This window comes from Sebastes umbrosus, chromosome 4 (genome assembly GCF_015220745.1).
Source record: "Sebastes umbrosus isolate fSebUmb1 chromosome 4, fSebUmb1.pri, whole genome shotgun sequence".
NCBI lineage: Eukaryota > Metazoa > Chordata > Actinopteri > Perciformes > Sebastidae > Sebastes > Sebastes umbrosus.
Window position 1 is genome coordinate 22447482 of NC_051272.1, and position 26531 is coordinate 22474012.

At 41.2% G+C, this 26531-nt stretch overlaps 3 protein-coding genes, 1 long non-coding RNA gene and 1 other non-coding gene across 12 annotated transcripts; 3 read left to right on the forward strand and 2 right to left on the reverse strand.

Annotated features, from left to right (window-relative positions):
* The first annotated feature begins 11 nt into the window (after positions 1-11).
* fanci (FA complementation group I) lies at positions 12-11577 on the forward strand. 4 transcript variants are annotated; one of them, XM_037768361.1, is made up of 38 exons: positions 12-168; positions 260-359; positions 499-571; positions 931-1061; positions 2132-2285; positions 2408-2465; positions 2641-2682; positions 2827-2950; positions 3042-3127; positions 3234-3366; positions 3471-3548; positions 3651-3787; positions 3987-4173; positions 4280-4367; positions 4468-4598; positions 4691-4761; positions 4915-5029; positions 5175-5297; positions 5512-5580; positions 6433-6534; positions 6617-6820; positions 7199-7320; positions 7410-7571; positions 7949-8128; positions 8240-8406; positions 8500-8576; positions 8668-8784; positions 8865-8916; positions 8997-9124; positions 9233-9298; positions 9418-9514; positions 9639-9823; positions 9913-9969; positions 10051-10110; positions 10243-10317; positions 10444-10539; positions 10718-10819; positions 11032-11174. In XM_037768361.1, exons 2-38 carry the CDS (start codon positions 267-269, stop codon positions 11092-11094), a joined length of 4005 nt encoding a protein of 1334 aa, XP_037624289.1. In that variant the 5' UTR covers positions 12-168; positions 260-266; the 3' UTR covers positions 11095-11174. The 4 variants fall into 4 exon arrangements, with proteins under 4 accessions (XP_037624289.1, XP_037624287.1, XP_037624288.1 ...); XM_037768359.1 differs by having other exon boundaries at positions 8997-9298; XM_037768360.1 differs by having other exon boundaries at positions 9913-10110.
* Positions 7259-26275, reverse strand: LOC119487510. Its single transcript, XR_005206716.1, has 3 exons — positions 26264-26275; positions 22628-22635; positions 7259-7337 (listed from the first exon to the last, which is right to left on the reverse strand). It is a non-coding gene; the product is annotated as an uncharacterized LOC119487510 (long non-coding RNA).
* polg (polymerase (DNA directed), gamma) lies at positions 7488-20833 on the reverse strand. Of its 4 annotated transcripts, none has more exons than XM_037768382.1 (23): positions 20714-20833; positions 19130-19727; positions 18754-18949; positions 18451-18618; positions 18144-18290; positions 17918-17997; positions 17611-17793; positions 17287-17420; positions 17014-17137; positions 16684-16908; positions 16481-16598; positions 15706-15789; positions 15432-15548; positions 15178-15338; positions 15041-15094; positions 14822-14939; positions 14540-14675; positions 14151-14397; positions 13896-14018; positions 13605-13773; positions 12353-12561; positions 12086-12246; positions 7488-7625 (listed from the first exon to the last, which is right to left on the reverse strand). In XM_037768382.1, exons 2-23 carry the CDS (start codon positions 19699-19701, stop codon positions 7525-7527), a joined length of 3627 nt encoding a protein of 1208 aa, XP_037624310.1. In that variant the 5' UTR covers positions 19702-19727; positions 20714-20833; the 3' UTR covers positions 7488-7524. The 4 variants fall into 4 exon arrangements, with proteins under 4 accessions (XP_037624310.1, XP_037624311.1, XP_037624312.1 ...); XM_037768383.1 differs by having other exon boundaries at positions 15432-15545; positions 20714-20832; XM_037768384.1 differs by lacking the exon at positions 7488-7625 and adding an exon at positions 10429-11283 and having other exon boundaries at positions 20714-20832.
* Positions 21092-21164, forward strand: trnar-ucg. The gene has a single exon. It is a non-coding gene; the product is annotated as a tRNA-Arg (tRNA).
* Positions 21123-24623, forward strand: LOC119487496 (Golgi apparatus membrane protein TVP23 homolog A-like). 2 transcript variants are annotated; one of them, XM_037768437.1, is made up of 7 exons: positions 21123-21255; positions 21586-21677; positions 23182-23326; positions 23466-23555; positions 23673-23801; positions 23888-24016; positions 24109-24623. In XM_037768437.1, exons 2-7 carry the CDS (start codon positions 21589-21591, stop codon positions 24133-24135), a joined length of 609 nt encoding a protein of 202 aa, XP_037624365.1. In that variant the 5' UTR covers positions 21123-21255; positions 21586-21588; the 3' UTR covers positions 24136-24623. The 2 variants fall into 2 exon arrangements, with proteins under 2 accessions (XP_037624365.1, XP_037624364.1); XM_037768436.1 differs by lacking the exon at positions 21123-21255 and adding an exon at positions 21300-21421.
* Positions 26276-26531: the final 256 nt, after the last annotated feature.

Consider the following 26531-nt stretch of genomic DNA (forward strand, 5'->3'; position numbering starts at 1 on the left):
TGGCAACCACGAAAGCAAAACAGGAAGTGTTGTGCTGGCGGGAAATGCAAGTGTAACCCTAACAACTGTTACCAAAGCTACTGAGAGCTTAACAGACTAGTTAGCTAGTTCTCTGAGTTGAATTGAATGTCCCCCTATCAAATTTAGCTGAACGATCGACAATCAGAGGTAATAAACCTTTAATTTGTGCACTTTGTTCATCAGATTTAACATTAACACGCTCGCTGAGGTTGACAACAGCTGTTTTGTGTGTTTACAGGTTGATCATGAGGGCTGAGATGGATAAAATCGTCACCCTGTCAGATGGAGACAGTACAGCTGAACTTCAGAAGTACCTGTCCTCTCTTACAGATGACCAGGTAACACTAATTATCCTGTCAAGCTTGGCCCACCACCACCACCACCCTTATAGATCTCATATAAGGTAACTAAAAACAAACTGTGGCACTGCCAGATGGTTCATGAAATGCTTCCCTCTCTTGTTATCTGCTTTCTTAGTTGATCACTGTGATTACGAATGGTGCACTAAAGGGCAGGAAGGTCGGTACCATGATTAAAGGCATATTTAAAGGTAAGTATGCAATAAGTATATGATGCTGTGCAATAATTATATAATTATCTAAGGGACACTTTGTGCAAAAATCTGGCAAAACTGTCATCTCATTAATATACATATTGTATTTTTATATTTATATTGCACTATCTTTTTTTTATTGTATTACCTTTTCATTAGCACCTATGGGATTGTCACAATCTAGTTTCATTGTGCTACACAATGATAATAAAGGGCTTGAATTTAATTTAATTTAATTGAAGTACACAGTGTCAACTAATGTTAGTGGTTTTAACAATCATAACACAGCTATTGTGCTTACACTATCATACTCTAGTCAGAATCATTCAAACAACATTGCGTGCCCTTTTTTTTAGGCTCTCCAGCCAATTCCACTGAAGGGTCAAACCGCAGACTTCTTGTCTATCAACACTGCATCCCTCTGTGTGAGTCTGGGGATCTTCAGACTGAGGTGGCAGCTGATATCATCGGACTGCTAATGCTGGAGGTAAACAAACAAACAAACAAAAAACTGATTATGATGCTTTTTCTAGAGTATCTCTACAAGACATCGATAAGATTTAGGGGAAGCAAATTATGGAGTAGCCTTTCACATCTATCAAAAAACTGTTGATCTGTCAAATGTTTCAAAAGTCGCTTAAAGGGTCATTTAATTGCTGTTTTGTAATTGCTTTTCCCCATGTTGTCCATGTATCTGTTTTTATGTTTTTTATTTTTTCCCACTCACAATGTTGTTTGGTTACGATTACCCAGAACTCTTTATAGATATTTAAATCAATATCCTCCTCACAAACACTAACCATACACTTCCACACAACACACACACACTTGTCTTTTTTTATATATTTACTGTATTGTTATTGTTGTTATTATATATATCTTGTCCTAATTGTTTCTTATCACTATTATGTAGTCATATTATTTCTTTATATTAATCTTGTCTCTAGGTAGAGGCTTCAGATAAGCCCAGTGGGTTTTTTTGCCTCTTCCTGCACTTTATATTATTCGTTTATGTTTTTTGTTATGTTGTATAGTCTTAAATTGTGCAAAATAAATAAACAAATAAACATCACTCCAAGTGGCTTCTATTAATAATAACAATGGCTGTTCCATCAAAATGCAGCAACAAGTAATGACATGTAAAATAATGTATTGTACCTGGCAGTTGTACTGGGCTTCAAAAGTATTAGTCTTTGAATGAGAAATTAAATAATAACCTGGCAATGCAAACTGCTGTTTTGAGCTATCTGCACAGCCCAATACTATGCAAATGAGGATATGAGACATGGGGTTGATACGTCATCAACATAACGCTAAAATATCTTAAATGTAGATACATGCACAAATTCCTCGGGGCTACTAGATTTCTCATCTTGTGCCAACTTCTTTTACATTTTACAGCATCCTGCACTAAGTTGCTGTCCCAGCAGTTTTAGCAGTTTTTAATGTAGACATGTCTTTGCATATTGTGTCCACTTGTCCCTTTCCTTTGTTCATATATCCAGTATGGCACAGACGCGTCTAATTTCCATTTTGCCTCTTAAATGTTACACACAGACTCACACACTGCCCGGACCGTCTCTTGCAAAACTGGCGTCTCTTTTTGTTGAAGCCATTAAGGTGGGAAAAATGGGCAGTGGGAAATCCCTGGAGCTATTTCCTACTGTGCTTACTGCCCTTTCAGCCTGTGAGGCCTTGTCTTATGGCAAAGGTGAGTGCAAATTACTCTACTTTATATCAAAAACATCAGCATCTCACTTAGAGGTGTAATCTACATAATATATGATGAATCTCCGTCTCTTGTGTTTGCTTGCTATTTTGTCATAACTTCAGGTGAACTCAGTGGCGAGGAATACAAGAAACAGCTGATCAACAGCCTCTGCTCAAGCAGGTGAGGACGTCTCAGATTTCAAACTACAGTATTTGTACGTGTGCAATTTTACATGGAGTTTTTAAGGGGTTCTTGACAGTTATTTTAGATATTTTATATTAAATGATAACGATGCCACATGGATCTAACAAACAGTAATAGTAGTCATAGGATATTTGTATTTATTTCCATGCAGATGGGACCCGCAATGTGTCATCCACCTGACGACCATGTTCAGGTAACATCTTTCCCTTTTTTTTTTTGCTTTCATAATGTTTTACAGTAATTTAACAATGTTTTATCTGCTATTTCTTTGTTTCTTGTGCTGCCTCTCAGGGCATACAACATTAGTCAGCAGTTTTTTGTGTCTGACTCATTTCAGGGATGTGCCGTTGTCATCAGAGGAGCTGCAGTTTTTGGTGGAGAAAGTACTGAGGATGTTCACCAAGCTGGACCTGCAGGAGATCCCACCACTGGTTTATCAGCTGCTGCTTTTATCTGCAAAGGTGTGTGTGTGTGTGTAACAACAGCAACAGGTAATCATGTCTCCCTCTTTGTTTTAATTATCTAAACGCCTGCCTGCACTATGTCTGTTAGGGTTGTAAGAAACAGGTCCTGGATGGAATCATCTGTTACTTTAAGGAGCAAGACTTTCGCCAGGAAGAGGAGCAGAAACACGGAGAGTGAGTGGCTCACGCACTACAAGTGGAATATACTGCATTTACTCTAAATCATACTGCCTACTTTCCATTTTACTGATCGTTGTTTTTTCGCCGTTTCTTCCTCAAGGAGCCTGGATCTAGAGGTCCAGTCCATCCCACAGGACCAGCTGAGGCACGTGGAGGGCACCGCTATCCTCCACATAGTCTTTGCTGTACGACTCGACCATGAACTCGGGAGAGAATTCCTTAAAAGCTTTAAGGTTATGTATAACTCATCTGTCTGCTATTAAAGTTGTGTTTTTGAAAGTTGTATTCCATTTGTGATGTAGAGTTATGCCATAAATCTTGAATTGCATTTCTGCAGACATCTTATGGGGACCTGTGCCCTTTCAGTGTTGCCCTGTTGCTCTCCGTGGCACGCATCCAGCGTTATGAAGAGCAGGTGAGAAATCTATACTGTTTTCCCTGTGCTATATTTGAGACTTTTCTTATTTTAACTTTCGTTCACTTGTTTTTTTTGTACTCTTTTCTCTGGTCTGGTTAGGTGTTCGACCTTTTAAAAGGGGCAATCATCAAGAGCTTCAAGGATGAGCAGCTGCAGCAGGGGTCAAAGTTCCTGCAGGACCTCCTGCCCGGGCACTGCAGCGTGGCTCAGATGATACTGGACACAGTCAAGAATAGGTCAGAGCATCAAAACCCATTAACCTGTTAACACAACGCATGCCTTGATATGATTTCCTTGGCCAAAATTATAACAATATGTGTGATCTTATCAGCACTTTATTTGTGGTGGCCAAGATGCACTACTTCATCATCTCAAATCTATCATGAAAACAATATTAATCATCTTCACGTGAATTCTACACATTCGCCTGTGCAGCGTGTTTGGTTGGGATCATGTGACCCAGGGGCTGGTGCAGCTGGGCTTCTTCCTCATGGATGCATTCGGACCCAAACCTGCACCATTTGGCAAGATCACAGAAGGGTCCGCCACCGCCACCATAGCCCGGACCCCCGCTCAGCAGGCCTGTAAGCTGGGAGGAAAGGTGCTCTTGCAGGGCTTTAAGGTATTTTATTATATAATTATCACAATGTAAATGACTGATAATTGCTACATCATTACTGTATATTGTATTTTTCTCACCGGAGGATGTGCTTCTTCTACAACAACAGATGCACGAGACCATCAGAGGCGAGATACTGGAGCAGGTCTTGAACCGATTAGTCTCAAAGACAGCCTCACCTGTCAATCATTACTTAGGTAATACAACTTTTAGGTATTAGTCCAAGATTTCAGGTGTATAATGAGTCTAGTTAGAGACTAGATTTTGACTTTCTTTTCTTTCTTTCTTTATCGTCAGACCTTTTCTCTGATATTGTGGTCTCTGCTCCCATGATCCTCCTGGAGTCATCTTCCAAGGTGACGGAGACATTTGACCACCTGTCGTACCTGCCTTTGGCCACAGTTCAGGGTCTACTAAAAGCTGTTCAGGTACCTAAATAGACAGACAGACACACACACACACACACACATTGTAGAGTTTTTTTCTTTTGTTTAAACATTCTTCTCTGTTTAATCTCCAGCCCCTGCTCAAAGTCAGTATGTCCTTGAAAGATGCTTTGATACTAGTTCTCCGCAAGGCCATGTTTTCCAGGTGGGTACTGCTGATGCGATTTATCAGTTTAATGAATCATGCTTTGGTAAACACATGTGATAGCTTAACAGTAATTCAAATGAGAGGCAGTGTAACACCTCAAATAAAGATAATTTCTTACACTGTTCTTCCCCCTCTGTTAATCTCTACTAGCCAACTGGACGGCAGGAAGTCTGCAGTGACCGGCTTCTTGTTGCTGCTGAAGAACTTCAAAGTGTTGGGCAGCTTAGCCTCGAGCCAGTGTAGCCAGGCGATCTCCTCTAGCCAGGTACGGTTTGCAGTTAGACTGTATGTGCTCTTTCCATAGATGTGTGTGCAACAAGGGTGCTGGAAAACATCTGCAGCTGAGACAACATGTGCAGTTTTAAACATGGTCTGTCGCATGATAACTGTCTGCCTGAACCCCTGAATAGATCCAAGTGGACGTTCACTCCCGTTACAACTCTGCTGCCAACGAGGCGTTCTGTCTGGAGATCCTCAGCAGCCTGCGTCGCTGCCTCGGCCAGCAGGCCGACGTTCGCCTCATGCTTTATGAGGTTAGAGGGCTCTTTTCTATGCCATGTTTATTAGTTGTTTTTAATTTAGCTACATGCTGCTACACTAACCTTTATTGATAGCCTTGATGAGCTTAACTTCAAAATCCTAAAAGAAATCCTTTGACCTTTTGTAGTATGATTAATCTGTGCAGCAGATTTAGGGTGTGGAAAGACATGTTTTATAACTGAGAAAGCAAATTCTCGCCTATTTCAGGGTTTCTATGACGTTCTCCGTCGCAACTCTCAACTTGCAAGCTCCATCATGCAGACCCTCTTCTCACAGGTATGTGTATATATATATATATAGTTACAGTTTTTCCTCAATCGCTTTGGCTCATTTTTCTTAAACAGTCTTCACATTCTCTAAACGTTGTGTCACAACTGTTTCACAACTCTATTGCATGACATATTGCAAAACATTTCATTCATGCTTCAAAACCTAGTTATTGTGTCAGTAAGTTGGCCAATGCCACTAAAATTAAAAGTTGTTTTGTCACTGCGTGAGCCGGACTGGTCAAAATGTTTACATGTGTTTTCACCATGGCAGTCAACTCTGGAAATGTTTTTTATATACAAATCTCTGTTTTGTTCTAGTTTTTGTTGACCCTGACTGCTGAAGGCTATTGTGTATCGCACCAAGCTGTTTAGATTCCCATTTCAACAGGTAGAAGTTTACTGGAAAAGTAGTTCAGTAAAAAACAACAAATTGTACCTCTTCAAAGTGTCATGTCAGAGACATTTATGGAATGTTCATGTATGTCTGACAGATTTTGATAATTGAATGGATCATTGTGTATGTGATGCTCAAACGGTGAAAGAAGTTGTGAAGAGGATGACAATTTCACTTTCAACTCATCGGTTTTGATCAGCAAGCCATGTGCAAGTGGTTATTGTGCAAATTGTAGACAATTGTACTTACTCTTTTTTACATGTGCAATTTGCTTGAATGGGAAATCCAAATCTGTTGTAAACAACAAACTAATTGTTCAGAGATTTGAGCTCATTGTTTTTGAAAAACTCATTTGAGAATCGAGCCAAAGCAAATGAGAAACACTGTGATTGTATACTGGGTTTAGGCATAATGGCCTGTTATGTATAACATGGAGAGCTGTATGACATGTCTTTGAATGCTCAGCTGAAGCGGTACTACGAGCCCGAACAAGACCTCCTGCCCCCGGTGAAACTGGAACCGTGCATCACAGCGCTCGGAGACCAAGTCTACCTCCAGGAGCCACTGGTAGGTTCTCTGTCTGCATTGTTTTTGTTTTGTTTTTGCTGTGTTAATGTCTTTACTATAAATAGTGTTTGTTCCATTTCAGGCCCATCTGGTGAGCTGTACTGTACATTGCCTGCTGTGGCTGCAGAACATGCGCCGATCGGCCAACCGAAACGCTTACGACAGCGATGACGGTGAGGAGGAGGAGGAGGAGGAGGAGGAGGAGGGATACCAGTCTGAACTACAGACAATCTTAGAGAGCATGACGAGACGCATGATCAAGAGTGAACTGGAGGACTTTGAACTGGTATGCATTCAAGACAGGTATACAGCACACACTGTAGTGAAGTACACTGAACTACATTGTATGGCTTTCAATGGCTCAGTCTTTAACTCTCCAACTTTCTGGTTAACAGCAGGAGTAGTTTTCTGATACATTTTAATTGGTTTTAATTATGTGTCTCAGTGACTGCACAAGACTTGAAGTTTATTTTAGTAATAATGAGTGGTCTGGTTGAAGAAAATATGGGAATCATAATGAGATGTGCAAGCAGGGAACAAATAAGCATCCATCCCAAAGAACGAATTGATCAACATTTTCCATGCTTGCCAACCCTGGCTAGCTATTAATGTCGTGGCACTGAAAGCATTATCTTGCGCCATATACTGTCTTTGTGTTGATCAGGACAAGTCAGCCGAGTTCTCCATGGGATCCAGTGTCGGGGTGAAAAATAATATCTATGCTGTGCTGGTGATGGGAGTGTATGAGATCCTTATGGAGTACAACTTCATCAAAGCCAACTACGGGTAACAACCACCTCTCTCTTTGAATGGTCAGGAGGACGTTGTGTAGCATAAACGTTTTATTTCTGTTTCTTGCCTCTGTGATGTTGCAGTAAAAGCCACTTTGAGGAGCTCATGGAGCTGTTCAACCGCTACCATAAACTGGCTGAGATCCTGAAGGAGAAATCCGGAAAGGGTCGAGCGCCTTCACACAAGAGCCCTCGCAGTTTACTCTCTTTGGGCTTCGTATCGACTCTCCTCACTGTGCTCTTCAGGTAAATGCTTCCAGTGACTGTGTTTACATGGATTTACTGTAACACCTACTATCTCTGTCTGAATATAAAGATCACATTTTATGAAATGAAATCATACAGAACACCTGGAAAACAGCTGGTATAAATACTGTATTAATCAGGGAAAGTTCTTTCTCTTACATGGATTGAACACTTTGTATAGCATTTCTCAAAATGACAAGTAACAAGTACAAACTTGAAGAGCTAAAAGTTGGAAATACTGTGTAAACAAATATGCATTGAATCATGGGTAGTATTGGCAACACCAAAACATTGAACAGAATGTCTAGAATGAAACACAACTGGACTGTTTGCTGGAAAAGTTGGACAAATGTAACAAAAAAAATATTTTTTTTCAGAGACAGTACTCAGAGCAGAGAGGAGGCTCTGTCAGTGCTTCGCTCAAGTGGAGAATTTGTGCGTTATGCAGTAAATGTGGCCGTACAGAAGATCCAGCAGCTGGAGGAAACCGGACACACAGACGGCCCAGATGGACAGAACACAGACAGAACTTTCCGCTTCCTCTGTGACATGACGAGGTCGGACTCCCTCGGCCATAAATAACAGCATTCAGTTAGGCCCGCGTTCATGGAGTTTTGTTTTCTATGACATTGTTTGACCGATGAAACATCTGTCTTTGTGTGATCCAGTGTGCTGATGTGGCGTTACACCAACATCCCCGGCGTCGTGGAAGACGCGGGGAAGAAAGAGAAGCGCTCCAGTCTGTCCCTGCTGTGTCTGGAAGGTCTGCTCAGGATCTTCACAACCTGTCAGCAGCGATATCCAGACAGGATGGCCCAGCTCCTCTCCACCATGGGTTAGTAGACATGCAAGTTTTCAAAATGTAAAAGCAATGAATGTTTACACTGAGCAGTACACAGGAAGTCATCACATTTTGTGTTTCTCGCAGACGTCTCAGAGGACGACGCCGAGCCAGACGATGGCAACGTTACAGAGATGAACTTCTTTTACATCCGACAGTTTCAGGTGTCAATTACAAACCAACGTGACTGTTTCAGACAGTAATGTTTTCAATGTAGCGAGCACTCACTGTTTATTTTCTTTGACATGTCAACAGAGGGCGCTGTTCACACAGTTAAGTGGAGGTGAGGAGGAATTTAACAGCAAAGAGGCTCAGCTGCTGGTCAGCATCCTGAGCGTGCTCTCACGCCAGCTAAAGCCCTCCTCCCAACAGGTAGGTGTACTCTTAAGTGCACTTCACACAACAAACTCTGCCGTAGCACCTGTTCCACTAACGCATGTCTACATTTACAGTTCGTACAGATGATCACATGGACTGTGAAAATCTCCAAGGAGACCAGTTTCGGTGAGTGATGGTTCACTTAACCTTTGCGTCCTTGTGCGGTAAGGTGTGTTCTGAGATCTGTTTGTTTTTCCGTCTTTCAGAGGATTCTGCTTTCTCCAAGGGTCTGCTCTCTCTTCTCTTCAACCTGCATGTTCTCTATAAGAGTCCTGTTAGCCTGCTGCTGGAGCTCTGTCAAGACATCCACAGCCAACTGGGAGATATCGATCAGGTACACACAAATTACACTTTACAGTGTTCAGAGCACGAGCAATTTGACGTTACAGTTATATGTTGCAGGTGCCTGGGTCAAAATTCACTTTTCTTTCTGTGTGGTCAGGATGTGGAGGTGGAAAAACAGTCTCACTTTGCCATTGTCAACATGAAGACTGCAACCACAGCAGCAGTGAGTGTTGGCTCTTATAACCGGAAGCGAAAACCTGATTTGCAGCGACATGAATATCTCTGAATCTGTTTTTCGTGCGGTGTGCTCACCATCTTCATCATTTTAATCTCTTGTCCCAGCTGCTGGTCCTGTCCCAGGTTGACAGAGTGCTCGATGAAGTGGACTGGCTGATTGCCAGGAAGAAAAGCCAGACGGCCTCCGACAAATCAGGTTCTGGTAAGAAGCCCTTTTTCCCCCCACTGATGCTCAGTTGGATTAATGGTGAGAGTCGAGAGGGGAGAAGAGATGCCTCTCTGTCAGAGTGAAGGTACTTGTGTGATGTTGCGTTCCTGATGCGTAGGTGAGGCCACCCAGACCGCAGGCCAGCAGGATCCAATAGAGAAAGCAGTGACGCTGCAGCTCGGGACTCTTCTGACGGCGTTAAATGAGCTGGTTCAGACTGCGCTGCTGCCGGGCACCTGCACCATTACACTGCTGAGAGAGCTGAGTCGCACATACACCATCCTCACCACTCTGGTCAAATATGTGCGTTTTTTACCACTGTATGATCGCAGTAGGAATGCATAGTTTGTCTAGTGTGACATTTCATTTGTTTTCTCCATGTGTTGTTTTAGTACATCCAGGTGTGTGCCAGCCAGCACGGTGCGCTGCCGGCACGCTTTGAAAAGCTGGTGAGTCTGAGGTGTCGTTTTTTCTTGTTTGAATCTTTTCGTACATCTGATGTCACGCTAATCGAGTGTTTTTCTGTGCAGGTCAAACTGTCAGGCTCCCACCTAACGCCACAGTGCTACGCTTTCATCACACACGCACAGGTACAGCTCACTCCAGTTTTGTAGACTAGTCCCTGCCAAGGCTCCAGGTTTTCACACAGTTTACGGTTTATGGCATCTTCAGCTTCAAGAGGGAGTGTTGATGTTTTGAAATCAATGTGTTTTCTCTATTAGAGGGGAGAATTTGGTGGTGGAGGTGCAGATGACAAGAAGAAAAAGAAAAGGAATGAAGTGAACACTGCTGCCTCTGTAAGGACATTTATATATCTTATAATTATGTAATTAATGGTTGAGTCTCAAACAAATCAGATTTTGAATGAACCCATTCAGAATTTGTTAAATCTAGATCTGTTCTTTTTGTTCTTCTCTTGGCAGGCAAAGCTTCTGCGTGAGACAACAGCCATCCCTAACGTGATCTTCAGTATTGAGCAGTATGAGAAATACCTCATCGCTCTGTCAAAGAAATCAAAGGTGTGTGGAAATTGGATTGCTTGAGGTAGTTTGACAAAATGTGATTGTCAAAAATACATAATCAGACTCGTTGAGCAAAACGCAGAAAGCTCTCTGAACACTGTTCGTGCTGCGTTATCAGTTAGGCCGCTCGTACACAGTGTTTCACCAACACCTGCATGTGTGTTTGTCTGTCCAGGTGAATCTGATGCAGTACATGAAGCTGAGCACCTCAAGAGATTTCCGCATCAACGCTGCTACTCTGGACGCAGCCCTGCAGGAGCAGGACGACAGTCAGGAGGTAAGTGCAATCTCAACGATCCGCTCTGTCTTTCCTTACACATTCACATTGCAATTGTGTTTCTTCCACCTCCTTTATTATGCAGATTGAGTTGATTGTTCAAATGTCCTCCCACGTGTGATGTTTTGAATCCGTCTGTTCTGCATTGAACATTTAATTCCTGGCTGAGATCTCAGTGTCTGTTTCTTCTTTCATTCCTTTTTTTTTTTCAGACCAGAGAGTCACAGGATGCAGAGGAGACGCAAGAACCCAAACAGAAGAAGAGAAAACAGTGAGCCAAGACGCTGCTCCTTTGTTTGACACACGCACATCTCCAGATTCCTCGCTGATCTTGGCCAGCTGCTGAACAGCCTCCTGGCAGTTGTGTGTTTGAACTGCTGTTCTGAATAACACAAAGTGCTATCTTCCTTTGTTCAGAGAGCCTTTAGTGATGTCGATGATTTGGTACATGTCCAAGGCCTCACCTGTGGAAAGTTTGCACATAATGTTTAACACTCTGGTTGAGTTCCTATAGTTCACTTTATTCATTTTGTCATACAACATGTATTTCTAAACATCAATTGTAGCAGTTTCTAACGGACACTTTTAAGAATCAGTTATTCATTTAACGATAATACGGTTGTAACTATATATAGTAAGATGGCCATACTTTATCAGTCCTTGGCTATACAAAGAAAAGAGGTGGATCGATGGTTTCCAATAAATTGCTTTGTGTCAAGTGCTGTTTTATTTTAAAATAAATATTATTTTCTTTCTTATTCTGTTTATTTACACTGTTTTTTGTGTCCTGCATGGAATTACACCAAGCCTGGCATTTATCAGGAGTAAAATAAAATGTTGATATGTTTGTGGGCACAAATTTGTAATTAATTCCCTTAAATTAATAACCACATTGTACAATATTTCAGTACTCGTTTTTACTCCAGGTCACACAGGGCTGTGAAATGCATTGCAAGTAAACTGAAAGGTCACTGACAATGTAAAATGGCATCTTTGATATGGTTTTATTTAGATTTTGGACTAAGGCCCGTGGATATACTCGGGGTTTTAGCAAGATTTTATGGATTAATTCATGTTTGAGGTAGCCTAAAAGTAAAAATTGTACATGTAAATGTAGTAAAAAAATATTTCTTTGATACCTGCAGGGACTTGATCCTTAATTTATCCTTCTGTCTGTTTTCACGCATTTGTACAATACATACAATATACCTTTACTACGGAAAAAAATAAAATGAAGGGTGATGAATGATGGTGTGCAGAACTCACCAGGTGGAAGGCCGTATCTTCTTTCCAGACCTGTAGGGTTGGAGGGGGTTACGCAGTCCATGGTGACCTCCTTCCTCAGACACTGGTCGATGTCAACTGCACTGAAGAAAGCGACTGACTGAGGAAGGTCCTGCATGCCTAACGCGTGGGCGAACACACTCCTGCAGGAGACACAAGCACACACACTCAGACAAGCTGTTTATTGTCTATTCCGTAGTGGATATTCTTACAGGAGAATAAAGAATAAATACTAAGCTGCGAGCAGACCTCGTGAGCAGGTTTGTGATCTGAAGTGCCAGCGCTGCTCGGTAACGGTCTTCGCTGCGGACGAGGTACCGCACCTCGTCATGGATGCTGATGCAGAAACGGCCATCGATGTTGTGCTCCTCAAACAGCCACTTCATGGCCACCAGCATCAGATGTAGATAGTCCACTGCAGAGCTCTGGACCGCCCAGTTCACTCTGCTCGTGATAAACTTACAAACAAAACATGGCAAATATGGCTTACTTTCAAGACAAAGAGGTTATTTTGTGGTTCAGAGCCTCCATTAGCATCAACTATGGACCTCATCCAGTTAAATGCCAGGGGTTCTCAACATTGTTCCTTAAGGGACCCCTTTTCTATCATTGAGTAAATTGATGACCCCTGACTAAGTGACATTTTATGGATATTTCATAATATATTCAATGCATAACAATAACAGTACAGAACAACTGATAGACTGTACAATTAACAAAAATAGTGAACGCAATAAACTGCAGGAAGTTTGTGTAAAACAAGTGATTTGAATGAATTTTGAGCAGAATATTTCCTGTGAATGTTGCAACAGAGAAGTTTTTTTCTGTTATTTTTAGGAACTTACAATTAAGCAATACAATTCTCTGTATTGTGTATTTTTTTATTTCATTTTTGACAATTATATATACTTAATAGGCTTATTTTTTTTGACAAATTCTATGCTTTCTTCTCCCTGGTACTTGGCCATTGTTCTATTAGCTCTGTTCAGCAGAGAGGGAAGGCTCTGTGAATACGGCTGTTCAAATCTTCCCCATGCCCTTATCCTGATTATATTTGAAATAATAATCCAAACTTTAAAAATAACAATTTCATTCAGTTTAGTTTAGGTTAAATGAATGAAATGCTGAGATATAGGCTAACTGTATTTAAAGTTGTCTTACATCTCTTAAAATCAAGAAGGCCTCGCGACCCCCTGTGAAGCTTTGGCGACCCCTAGTGGGGGTCGAGATCCCCAGGTTAGGAACCAGTATTGTTTACAATTCATTATTTAGGAAAAAAACAGCCATTTCTATGATAATAATTACTTCTTCAAAACAGTTTACATTAGATTTTAGGATTAATGCCACTATGGACAGTAGAATAATAAAAAGGCAATAAACCTCTCTTACAATGAATCTCCAAAATTATACTAATGAAAAAAAAGGTTTTGGGCTGCTCCTGCTAGTTGAATACCACCATGTTGATTAGATTTATGTTAGGAAGGAGTTCACACTGCCTCACCTCATTCTTAACTGCACTGGGCTCCAGCGCTCTGCTAATCCTGCAGCCCAGAACAGGAGTGGCTGGCTGGGCAGAATGAGCAATACTCTCCAGCTTGTTGAACATGTCCGACTCTGTACCTCCAGCCCACAGACGTTTGCCAACTATATCCCACTTCCTCCGCCGATAGCTGCGGGGTATAAGGAACACAGAGAAAGACGGAGCAACTGAGAGGACGTGGGAGAATATGTTGTGACACTGAAAAAAGCTCCTGTCAAGTGGTTGTGGATGTGTTGTGTGATGTTTTCTCACCTCTGTGAGGCCAGGCGAGAGATCCTCCGCAACTCCTGCAGGGTGACACTTCCATCTTCTTCGTTCGCCACCTCTATACCCAGCTCGTTGACAATCCACTCACCCTCCTCTGACAACTGGTATCTGACAAAACACAAACGTGAGGCACTATGTTCTCAGCTCAACTTTATCACCTTTGCACAAACAACTAAACCCAACTAACCGAAAATAAAATCTTTTATCTGAACACAATATTGTTGAACTTGTTGGGCGTACCTGCGTGTGCCCTTTGTCAAGGCGTACATCTGCCTGGCCTTACTGGCAGCTTCCGTCTGACCCAGGCGGTGGTTGAACTGCAGCAGCAGCCTCTCAGCGAAGGGCTGTCCTGCACCATAAATGCGTCCGTAGTTGAACACCTTGGCGTGCTCTCGGCTGATGCCCACAGTATCAGCGGTGCGGCTGTGCAGGTCGGTGCCCTGACTCTTCTTTCCCTGAAGAGTCATCCAGCCAAACGCTGTGCAACCTGTACCCAGCGGAGACACAAGGTGAACAGTTAACATCAGATGCTGTTTGTTGAAACTATAACAGATAAAAACAAACATATTGCCTTCTACAACTTTAATTATATGGTGTTTGACAGCGATTGCAAAGGGGAAAAATCTCACCGTGCATGCCAGCAAATTGAGCCTCTCCGAGCACAGCAGCAATCCACAACTCTTGAGAGTCTACATCTGCTCCCACCAGGTGATATCCAGGTGGTACCTGCACCATGGCCTTCAGCTCACTGCCTACCCGATCCCGCTGTGGACACAAAACAGTCGATACAAACACCATTTCTCTACTGGCTGATAACCGCAATTCAGTTTAGGGAATGTTGTGTCTCTGTAAATTATAGAGTACTCTCAGACTTTGCAATGTGTATTTTCTTTGTCAGCTGTGTTTCTTACCCGTGCATTACTGGCAGTCAGCCACGTTGGCTCCACAGCCCTGCGTGTTACCGTTCCAGCGGTGACGACCTGAGGTAATATGGCACCGTACTGGCCCTCTTCATCAAACTCTTTGTGTCTTCGGGAGACAGAAAGGTTGTCATAAAACAGAAATGACTTTTACCAACACTACATGGCTGATGAATAAATACGGGATAGTTACTGTTATACCAGACAAACCTGCTGACAGTATGAGGAAGCTCTCCCTTTCGCAGCCACAGCACCTTCTGAGAGCTATAAAGACACAGTGATATCATGTAATTCACCATCTTTATGAGAAAAAGATGAATAACTTTATGGTGGAAACTGACAGGTACCTTATACGTTTATGGGCGTTCCTCCAGAAGGACATCATTTTGTTGATCTCCAGAGCTCGTGTGGCGTTGGTTCCACCATGTCCAGCCCTGAGAGTACCATCCTCCATCTTGGACAGGAAGTCTTTTGAAAAAGGACTGCCAACATTGTTGTGATTCCCATCCTGAAAACACACACATTCAGTGAGACGATGGAGGTAATTCAATGAAGTGAAAATGTGCCAGTGATGCGTCTAGGTTAAACAGTGAAACTTCACCTTATGAGGTAATTTGAAAAACCAGCACCCTGGGATATCTACGTCGTTGTAGGGGCCGTTTCCATGGTGATAATGGCACTGACTCTCCTCTGGGACATGATGTGGATCTTGAGACTGTTGTTGATACAGAATACAAACTATGTCATTCAACCAATCACAATAACTAATGTTCAATTTCAGCGGAGAGAAACAAAATGGTGCAATACAGCATTGAAAGTGTTCATGATACAAAGTCATAAAGCACCCGTAAATGACCAATGACCATTTCACTCACCCCGTTTTTCTTCCTCTCCCCATTTTTCGTCATTCTGACTCCATTTTCCTCCGTCAGACTCTCCAGGGAACCAAACTCCTCCACCTTGAGGTGAGGTTAAGAAACACACCAATGTTATGATATACTGTATACTATATATCACTCCAGAGCACCTGGGTCTGATCAATGATCCAAAGTAGCACTGATTAAACATCAACACCAGGTCAGCGCAATGTACATTTCAGAGGATTCAACACTTGAGCCCATTATTTCTTACCATAAACTTACATTTAGGTGAATCTGCATCATGGAAAGTCATGCTGCTTTAGCTACTAGCTGTTGCACTAATCTATAACAATGTATGTACAGACAATTTCCTTAATTACGTTATTGTTCAATTATTATGAGGAATGATATAAACTCATTAGTAGGGCTGTCCTCGAACAAAGAAATTCTTAGTCAACTGACATCAATACGATTTTGACGGCTAATCAAGCAGTTGATTTAATCGACATATCTATAAAACTGAGTTTCTCCACAAAAGCACCACTTTAAATCTTTTGTTTACCAGAGATGTGCTCATACGTTTCTTGGAAACAAGTCCTTCAGCATGAAAAAAAGGATAAGAAACAACTTATCGACTAAAGAAATCTTAGTTAACAAAGACCAAAACAACCGAGTAGTCGAATAATCGACAAAGAGGGGGCCGCCCTAGTTATATGAACAGCAGATTTATGGATATTTATGACAGCTTCTTCTACAAGAATGAGGTAAATTACATTACGAGCATATGCACCTTTGCCCACACTGCGCTGTCTGTCCACATGAGGTCATCTGAAGGGTTGCTGTCCAGATATTCAGGTTGCACTTTGCTGTTCTGCTCACAATGCTCTCTGTAAACACTCTCAATAGCTCTGTGGGACAAAACAATGCTTAAAGAAACTAAATAAATAATGAATAGCTCATGTTTTGATGATGCAAGCACAGTGTATGAAGTACCTGTGTGGGCAAACAGGCCCTGCACTTTCCTCCTCAGACTCCAGGTTATCCCTGCGTCCAGGTACCAGGTAGCCCCACCCATATTTCTTTGTGTAATGCAGGGGAAAACCGTCCCACGTCAGACCCATCAGCTTAGGAGTCACTCTCATCTGTAGACTGATGAGGTTGGCTCCAGGTGACCAGCTGTCCTCCGCAGACATCTTCTCACACAGCTTACGATACCACCTGAAGAACACAGTAACGGGGGGAGAAGGCTTGACTTGCAATGTCAGTGGAAATTGAAAGATAATAATTATTAGATGTCTCAGTGGTGCTTGGGAGAAACCTCACCCCGGATGTCCAGGCAGATGCTGCCTTCTCTTAGGAAGTCGAGTCACCGTTTCCTTCAGCTTCTCCACAGCCAGCCTGCCGGGGCAAGGGCCTGCCATCTCCTCTTCAGAGGGTGGACCTGGGTCTGATATCACAACTCAACTGAAGCATCTCATCTGCTATTTTTTTTTAACCTTTTTTGCATTGTTGTTATAATATTTTAACTAAAAAAAGCCATCTTAATAAAGAGAGATACAGCATAACATTGGCTTTGTAAAGGATCAGAGCTTATACCTTCTTCCCAGTCTGGAAGAGGAGTAGCAACTTTTGTTTCGGCTGCTTTTTTCTTCTTGCTGGCTGCTACTTTCAACAGCTTAAACTCCTGTACATCCCATTCAAGATCCCAAAGCCAGGGGTCTTCTTTGTACCTTAAGTTAAAAAAAACATACATGCAATGATATACAATGTGGATCCTTTTATACAAAGCACTTTAGAGCACCTACCCTTGGAGTTATGGTACTGCAGATTATGCAAAAACATAATCCTTTTCACCTCATCACAAAATAATAATAATTTGCTCCAGTCAGAAACATGGTGATAAATAGTTGCTCTCTTCACCTGTCATCCTGCAGCAGCTGACAGGCATCGTCCGCTAGAGCCATCAGAGACTTCTTCATCTCCCTCTGGAGCTCTTCGTAAGTGTCCTGAGAATCTTCCAGGTAACGCCCCCAGTTGTGATTGACAGGAAGGTAGCTAACACCCATCTCCAGCATTCCTGCAAACGTCACTGGATGAGGGCACCTTATAAAAAGATAAAAGAGATGGCACTATTATGCAGCACTGTGGACAAAGCAGTGTCGTACTCTTGGCTAGAAAATCAATACATTTAAATGTTAATAGAAAATGTGGATTGGGATTTATTGACCTCTCCATGAAGAGGGGAAGCTGTTCTGTGAACACTTGATGTGTGGCCTCGACATCCATGGCGCAGTACTGCATTAACTCCTGTAGAGGTCAGCAAAGCCACGTGTATTTGTCTGTACTTCATGATGAATGCAAGTCATTTAGAGGACTTTAATATACATTAATATGAATACATTTGGTCTATGATTACAGACAATGTGACACAGGATTTGTCATGAACATCTGACCTGGAAGTTGTTCCTGACATCCATCATGCTGCCCTTCACAAACGTCTCTCTGGCCTCTTTCTTCAGTGGCGGTCCTCCCACGTACAGAGCATGGACATCAGCCAGGTTATTAATGCTGCTAATATTAACCCAGTCCCAGGAGCCAATCTATACACAAAAACATCACGTCACATTGAGTTTTGCTGATGACAAAAGCCAAGCAACAAAGCTAACCAAAAGGCACTTTCAACAAAAGGAAAAGCTGCAAAATACCACAAATAATACATGTTGTAGCTGAAATATGGTGAATAAAAAAAAGGACACAAACCATTGGACCCTCCCTTTTCTGTCCAGCTTTTTTAATGTGTTCCTTGACCTCCTGCAGACCCCTCCTTTTACCCAGCTTATTGGCCATCCACAGTGTGCGCTGGAAGCCGGTCAGCCCAGAGATGGCCATGTGAAGGCTCATGGTGTCCATGAAGCGTACCTTAGAACCCTTGAGGTAAGAAAACACTTTTTTTTCTGGGGTATATTGTGTAGGCAGGTACATGCAACATGGCACATTAACTCAAAATCATACAATAAAGAAATAAGAAACAAGGACAAAACACACCACCCTCTGAATACTGACCTTTAGTAAGTATTGCTCCTTAATGAAAGATCGGTCAAAACTGACATTATGGCCGACGATGAGCCTCTCCTTCCACTGACCCCTTGGGGGGCGGGCAGAGTTGATGGGTGTCTCCAAGGGGATGAGGTCAGCTAGGGTCAACTGGTTTGACCAGGAGTACCGCTCTTCTATCAGACGCTTACTGCACCAGGAGTACCTGGCAAGTGAGAAATATACACACTGGGAAAATTCTAATCTAATTTATACCCACAGTCCATTTTCACATATAAAAACCAGTATGTTTTTAGCCGTTTTGGTATCATTAGTGGGTCAATAGAAACCCATCGACCCATAGCACAACACTACATTGAAGCTACAATTCTAGCTTGTTCCTCACCAGTTAGTGGGAGACACAGCAACAGCCAGTGTTGGACACTGTCCCTCTGTGACGCACACCTCCACATCAAACACCAGTGCCGACTCCTCTGGGAAATCAACTTTCTGACTCTCCCCATTGGGCCCATAGCGTGTCCAACCAACCTCCCAGCTCCATTCCCGTGGCATGGGAGGGAGCTCAGCCAGCTGCAGCTTGCTGGCAGCCTCAAGGTAGGGTATACTCTGCTTCTGGGCCAAGACACGAAAGTGCTCATCGATATTTTTGCCATACATTCGGGGAAGCTTCATCTCCACCTCGGGCATCAATGAAGTTTCCTTCCCCCACAGCTGGTGTTTCTGCAGGTGCCTGATGCTGCGCTCCACATCCTCCTCTTTGTAGTCCGGCTCCAGCCCTCGGAAGATCTGCTCGTGGAGGTTCCTCGACAGCATCTGGATGTTAAGGGGGTTCAAGCGGGTCTCTGTGGATTCCTCGCCCTGGGAAGAGCGAGGCTTGGTGGAGTAGAGGGAGCGTAGACACCTCCATTGAAGAGAGATGAGAGTCCTCTGCAGAGGACAGCGCAACACATGCAGCATCACCTCATGGGGACTTCACACTGGAGCTGGAGGACATTGAGACAACATCAATATTATGAGATGATACAGCTTAGCCCCATGTAATGAAGGGCGCAAACTTGGACTAGACACAGCTATATCTGGTACTAGATAGATTACTGTGTGATTTTGCAAGTGTAATATTGTTCAATGGCTGAAATAGGCCTTTTTCTCACAGCAGACATTTCGATTTGTCATAGTAAGAAAAGTACAGGTGTTACTAATAATTAATAAAATAAAATGTTGTTTAAAATTACTGCGTGATTTAATATGAACTCAAACGTAATTATTAATAAATAATTAAAAATAGTAATTAAATTAAATAATATAATACACATATACATGTTACCTTTATGTTAAGGCAAAGGCTATATGGCAGCAGTGGGCACTTGCTTATTTGCATTTAACATGAGGCATTTAATAGGAGTGTGTGTATTAAATTAAATAAGGATTAATGAATTTTGCAAAGTCTCCAAAAATTAATTTGTTCTTATTTATACTTATTTTTTAATAATGTGTATATTGTCTTTTCTGTATTTTTTTTTTATTACAAAGGTTTTTTTTCAAAGGTTAATGACTTATGACTAATGGCTAATGGCTAATAATAATAATTCCAAAATGAACTGAACTTTCAACTCAACCTACAAAATAAAGGAGGAAAAAAGGAAAAGCTGTTTGTCATTGAGAGGATTGTGATGTTTCAATCTCTCTCAAGTTGGGATACTGCACATATTTAAACAATAACTTGACACTAACCAGCATTCATTTCATTATTTACACCTGTGCTTTTCCTACTGTGACATGTCAAATGTCTATTTTCTTGGGTCAAAGAACAGTCAGCTACAGATATTTCTCTCAGATAAAGTGAACTTGCTCAAAAAGTAATCACCCAACTTTAGCATTAACATTAGACTTACTAAATGCTATAGCTTAACCTACTGCAGCATAGTTAGATAGGGAAGTTACACACGCAGGAAATCACAAAAAAACTCACCTCATTTGATGTTTTGTGAGATATAAAGTTAAGTATTCAACCAAAATATGTGTAAAATCGCTCCACAACAAGTGATGTTGTTACCTTTAGCATGTCAGCTCACAGGCTGGTAACAGGGATGTATTAAAAGAAGAATAAGGGTTGTTAAACCAAAGCTAGATGGAGTGTTAGCGACACCACGTGGTCTGGATGACTGCATCCGGTTTTTAATAATACAAAGAGATGATTGGATGAACAGCACGGTGGCTGGACATACTACAGTTGTTGTTGTTATACAATGTGCACAAATTAATCCACATAAAATAATCACGTATATACAAAACGAGCAGTATGACGACAATATTAAATATGAAAGTCTCCCCTCTGTGGCTATATTGTGGCCGCGTGGCCTAATGGATAAGGCGTCTGACTTCGGATCAGAAGATTGCAGGTTCGAGTCCTGCCGCGGTCGCTCTTTTGTGACCCGGACACTGTATTCAGCCGCATTGTTTTCCTCAGCAAAAATGTACACATGGTTGACTTGACTGCTATGCGACAAAAAGGTAGGTGGTAAATTAAGGAAATCCTCTTTTACCTTGAAATAACTGTAAACCCAGCTTCCTGATGTGGATGTGAGGAGGACAGTGTGTCGGTGTCGGTCTTATTTCACTGCAACACCTGCTGGTTTATTCCAGCCCTATAATAACATCTACGCTTCCTCCCATAATGGTACTTCGCTTTGCTTTACACATCTATACGACCATGCAACCAATGGGGTATTTTCTGCCTCTAAATGTATCGTGTGTTTGTCTGTATTTTATTAGCTGCTGGGATGGATCTGGGATGATTTAATCCTGCTGTGTGTTTGTCTGTTTTTTGTCGTTGCTTGTCAGACGATGTCGGAGGACACGCAGGACACGGAGGATGTGGAGCTGGACTTTGCTGCTGACGAGCAGGAGAGGGCGCAGAGGAGCGCAGTCATAAGGTGCAACTGCAGGAGATGTTTTTTGTCATGTAAAATATAACTTGTCTTGCACACAGTATTTTTCTTTTATTAATGTGAATTCAATAGGGATGTTGAGGGATTGTTTTCAAGTTATTATTCCTGACCAAATAGAAGTTTATTCAAGTGTGATATTAGTGTACTTATTTTAAACTTAAAATTAGAGAGTATACTTTCAGTTTACTTTTTATGCAGAGATATACTTAAGTATACTTGGTTTATACTGACAAGTATACAGAAAAAAGTCTGAGTATACTTGGTTTATACTGACAAGTATACAGAAAAGTCTAAGTATACTTGGTTTATACTGACAAGTATACAGAAAAGTCTAAGTATACTTGGTTTATACTGACAAGTATACAGAAAAGTCTGAGTATACTTGGTTTATACTGACAAGTATACAGAAAAGTCTAAGTATACTTGGTTTATACTGACAAGTATACAGAAAAGTCTGAGTATACTTGGTTTATACTGACAAGTATACAGAAAAGTCTAAGTATACTTGGTTTATACTGACAAGTATACAGAAAAGTCTAAGTATACTTGGTTTATACTGACAAGTATACAGAAAAGTCTAAGTATTTGGTTTATACTGACAAGTATACAGAAAAGTCTATGTATACTTGGCTTATATGCTTGTCCTTAATCTTTTGATTGAGATATACTTAAGAAAAGTATAATTAAGTATTCTTGGCTTATATGCCTACAGAAAGGTATAGTTGGCTTGTAGCTGTGCTTACTTTTTGATAGAGTAGCCTATTAAAGTGTGTGTGAGTTTGTAAACGAATGTTTTGATATGAATTTACTTCAATTCATCAAGAAGTTTATTTTTTATTAACATAAAACATCATGTCAAATAGCAAAAGAAGCAAGTCTCTTTATGTAATACATAAATCATTAGCTAAGTACTATTTAAGGTATACAAAGTGCACTTTGTGAACTAAAAAGTGGGCTTTACAAGTATATTTGCAGTATAAAAACTATTAAACTGAGAGTATTTTAAAGTGTGCTTTCATAAACTAAAAAGTGGGCTACGAGTATATAACTATTAAACTAACGGTATACCTATTCACTTGTAGTATAGTTTATAGTATAGGTGCAGTACAAAATACAACTTAGCTGTAAACTAGTTGTGTACTCCATGTTTATTGTTCTTACACTTTAGTTCACTTCATAAAATGAACTTGCATAAGTATACTACTTTTTTAAAAAAGGATAGCCTAATTATTAGTGTCATTTAAGTCACATGAAACGTCTTAAACAAATCTCAACAACTTAAATGGACAAGATATGTTCTCTCATACGCTCTTTCAGTTAGCCTATATAAAATAATATTTTACGTTCACATCATCAGAGGAAGTCTCCTCGCCTCTTTATGTGCTGAAAGGTGTAGATTTGCTGTATTTGTCACTGCTTTGCTTTAATTCTATATGCTTCATTTTTAGGCTCTTCGTCATCATTTCTAATCCTGTACGTTTGATTTCAGACACCCCCTCGCCTCCTTCTTCCACCTGTTCTTCCGGGTAGTTGCCATCGTCACCTATTTGCTCTGTGACATGATCAGCGAGAACTTTGCATCGTGTTTTGTCCTGATCATCACTCTGCTCTCTTTTGACTTCTGGTCTGTCAAGGTGAGAGGTCAAATAGGTCAGCTGCTAAATCCTCTCGGCTTACTCGCCCCCTTTTTCTTGCCCTCTTGTGCATTTCGGTATACTGTTTAATCCCTTTATTTCACCTTTTGATAACTCACCTTTGTCCTGTGTGTTTCAGAATGTGACCGGCAGGCTGCTGGTCGGCCTGCGCTGGTGGAATCAGATCGACGAGGATGGAAAGAGCCTCTGGGTGTTCGAGGCCAAAAAAGTAAGACATTGTGTGCCATTCTGAGTGTGGGGGGAGCATTTTTTTTTAGCATTAAACATTAGGGCATTGCTGTGTGTGTGTGTGTGTGTGTGTGTGTGTGTGTGTGTGTGTGTGCAGGCCTCCCGGGGCAATAACATCGGGACGGAGGCAGAGGCAAGGATATTTTGGCTGGGTCTCATCATCTGCCCTCTCATTTGGACGTTCTTCTTCTTCACCTCCCTCTTCTCTCTGAAGATTAAATGGCTGGTGAGTTGCTTGTGTACATGAACAGTAGAGGTACATCACATAATGTCTCTGTTCAATTAAATGCATCATCTGTATGTCTTCCCCAGTCACTTGTGGTAGCTAGTATTTCCCTCCAAGTGGCAAATCTCTATGGTTACCTACGCTGCAAAGCAGTGGGAGAGGACGGCCAGCCTGCAGACATTCGCTCTTTCACGGGACAGCACCTCCTGCAGCGTGTGAGTGACTGTCTGCAGCATTTAGCATGTTCTGTTAACATGTCAGCGTTCATTCAAATTAAACTCACTTATAATTTTTTTTCCCCTTCCAGCCAGACATCATCTTTGGAATACTATGAAGATTACCTCCTCCTGTACAGCCTCTCTGCTGTGTTTATGTGTGTGTGAGCAAGAGAGAGAGCGAGAGAGAGAGAAAGAGGGAGGCAGACGAGAGCTGCCTTCATCTCCAAAGTTTCTACAAACTGCATCTATACTTGAATGGCTCTGTGCCTTGTGCATGCCTTATACTGACCAGTCAGTCTGGCTATTATGTTAATAAAAGTTAAGTGCATTTTATATTTTTTTCTGTTGTTGGTTGAACACGACATACCTGCAAATTAATTTAAAGAAGTAAAAAGTATAAAAGCTTATATACAAGCCAGGTTTCTAGATTACAATGTGCATGTTCTTTGTCTTGCTTTCAGTAAACGTCTATACGATAAAAAAAACACAGAGCTAAATCTGATGTAAAGACACTTAAACTAGCTTTAGTACCCGTTGAAACATTTGTCTTTATTTAAGGAACAAAAGGGATATATGAAATGGAGTGATTAAATGATTAAATGTCTCCACTGTTTGATTGAAATTGTTCCACTATACCTCCACAAGTTTCAACAGGACATGCTGATGGAACCTCAGATACTTATGTGTTAAGCATTAACAAAGAAATGTCCAGGAAAGTTTGATGGGAATGTCGTCAGTTGTAATCTGTTGTCGGCCCATGTGTCGTGACGTGTGCTTCAATGCACCACATGATGAATAAATGAGCAGATAAAAAAAAGAATGGAAATCATGCTTGTCTTGAAAACTAAAATTATGAATTATTTAAATTATAAATAATTTCTGTCTGTGAGAAATTGATTAATGTGTGTAGGCCCTACTGCCGATTACAATTTAACTCAAATGTATTTGTAATTCTTTGTGATTCTGAACATAATCTGGGGGGGAATTGGCTATTTTAAACCGGACAAATTACTGGTCCAAACCATTCGTTTTAAGAATACATGTTAGTTAAGGTAGTATTGCTGCCTATCCCTAAAGTGGAAAGCAGTGTGAGTTTGACTATGATTAAATCAGCTTTGTTTGTTCAATTGAAATTAAATAGCCTATCCAGAGACAATGCCAACCCAGTAGGCTAATGTATCTTACATTCTGTCATTATTTGAAGTAAAACGTGACTAAAATGCATTCTGGGAATGACTCTAATATATTTTCATTTGGTTCCAGTGTAGTTAACACACAATAACAGTGCTCAGAAAACATTTTTTAAACAGATTTGGAGGGAACCGTTCACACTGGTCTTGGACGTGGCCCCTGAGCTCTCAAGCCACATACACACGGCCCTCAAAGATCTTTTATTTGTCGAGAATGCTCACACCTGCTTCCACACTGTGAAACCCTGTGAGCAGCGTATACACCAAAGGATGGGAAATCATTTTATAGCCAAGTGGTTCCCAAACTTTTTCACGTGAAGAACCTCAAAACTGACACAGACCCCCATTTGATAAGATTTTGTCCCAGGGTCCCCCATCTGATAGGATTTTGTGTCTTAGATGTTTTATTATTACAGAAAGCGTATGAAACCCATGACCAAAATAGTACATTATGACATTGTGGTACTTATGGATGGAAATATAGTAAAAAATAAATGATTCCCCTTTTTCCTGGGGACCCCCTGGAACTCCTTCAAGGACCCCACCTTGAAAACCGTTGTTATATAGCCTACTGCTAGGTCAATGAGATGGTAACTTCCATTGATGAAATAAATTATGAACCTATGTAGATCAATTTGCTTGCCTATGGTCACCAGGCTTGAGCCACAATGACAGTGCTACCTAACTTGTATAGCCTATATATATATAACATGACTGTGGAGCAACATTAGGACTGTTCCTTTGCTAATGTAAATCAGGAGATATGTGGAATTGATTTCCTGAGATAAAATAGCCTAACTTGTATTTAAAAAAACTGCAGGGGCATTTAAAGTGGAGCTGGATTCTCACATAGACTATAGGACTGAAAAAAGCATCTTTGAAATTCCTATTTACATTGTTTGAGTTTAAATAAAATAATAATAGATCACAACTTGGATTGGGAACCAAAGGGTCGCAGGTTCAACTCCCCAAACGGACCAGGTACGGACTGTGGACAGGTAGCCGAAGAGATGCCAGTTCACCTCCTGAGCACTGCCGGGGTGCCCTTGAGCACGGCGCTGGACCCCCGTAGATAGGTTAAATGCAGAAAGTAAATTCCACTGTGTGCTGTGCTGTGTGTACAATGTACCTTGTGACAATAAAAGCTGATTTACATTTACATATTGATATATAGGCCTATAAGATTAAGAAGTATTACTCCATATACTGATGAAGATAATGTAAAAATATCAAAAGCCCCCAAAACAACTACTAAATGGTGATGGTGTTTTGTCATCTGCTGTTTCCAAGGTCAAGGATGAACTTTCAATCTCAAGTTTGAA

What these genes read in the sequence shown, in the direction of transcription:
- fanci (XM_037768358.1), top strand. Translation starts at nt 267, where the DNA reads ATGAGGGCTGAGATGGATAAAATCGTCACCCTGTCAGATGGAGACAGT. An exon ending in CGCAAGGCCATGTTTTCCAG is followed by an intron (nt 4,762 to 4,914) that starts GTGGGTACTGCT and finishes AATCTCTACTAG; the next exon opens with CCAACTGGACGGCAGGAAGT. An exon ending in AAGTGAACACTGCTGCCTCT is followed by an intron (nt 10,318 to 10,443) that starts GTAAGGACATTT and finishes TTCTCTTGGCAG; the next exon opens with GCAAAGCTTCTGCGTGAGAC.
- polg (XM_037768382.1), bottom strand. Translation starts at nt 19,701, where the DNA reads ATGCTGCATGTGTTGCGCTGTCCTCTGCAGAGGACTCTCATCTCTCTT. An exon ending in GGGAGAGGAAGAAAAACGGG is followed by an intron (nt 15,549 to 15,705) that starts GTGAGTGAAATG and finishes CTGTATCAACAA; the next exon opens with CAGTCTCAAGATCCACATCA. An exon ending in AAGATACGGCCTTCCACCTG is followed by an intron (nt 7,626 to 12,085) that starts GTGAGTTCTGCA and finishes ATATTCAGACAG; the next exon opens with AGATAGTAGGTGTTACAGTA.
- LOC119487496 (XM_037768436.1), top strand. An exon ending in CAGAGGAGCGCAGTCATAAG is followed by an intron (nt 21,678 to 23,181) that starts GTGCAACTGCAG and finishes GTTTGATTTCAG; the next exon opens with ACACCCCCTCGCCTCCTTCT. An exon ending in GGGTGTTCGAGGCCAAAAAA is followed by an intron (nt 23,556 to 23,672) that starts GTAAGACATTGT and finishes GTGTGTGTGCAG; the next exon opens with GCCTCCCGGGGCAATAACAT.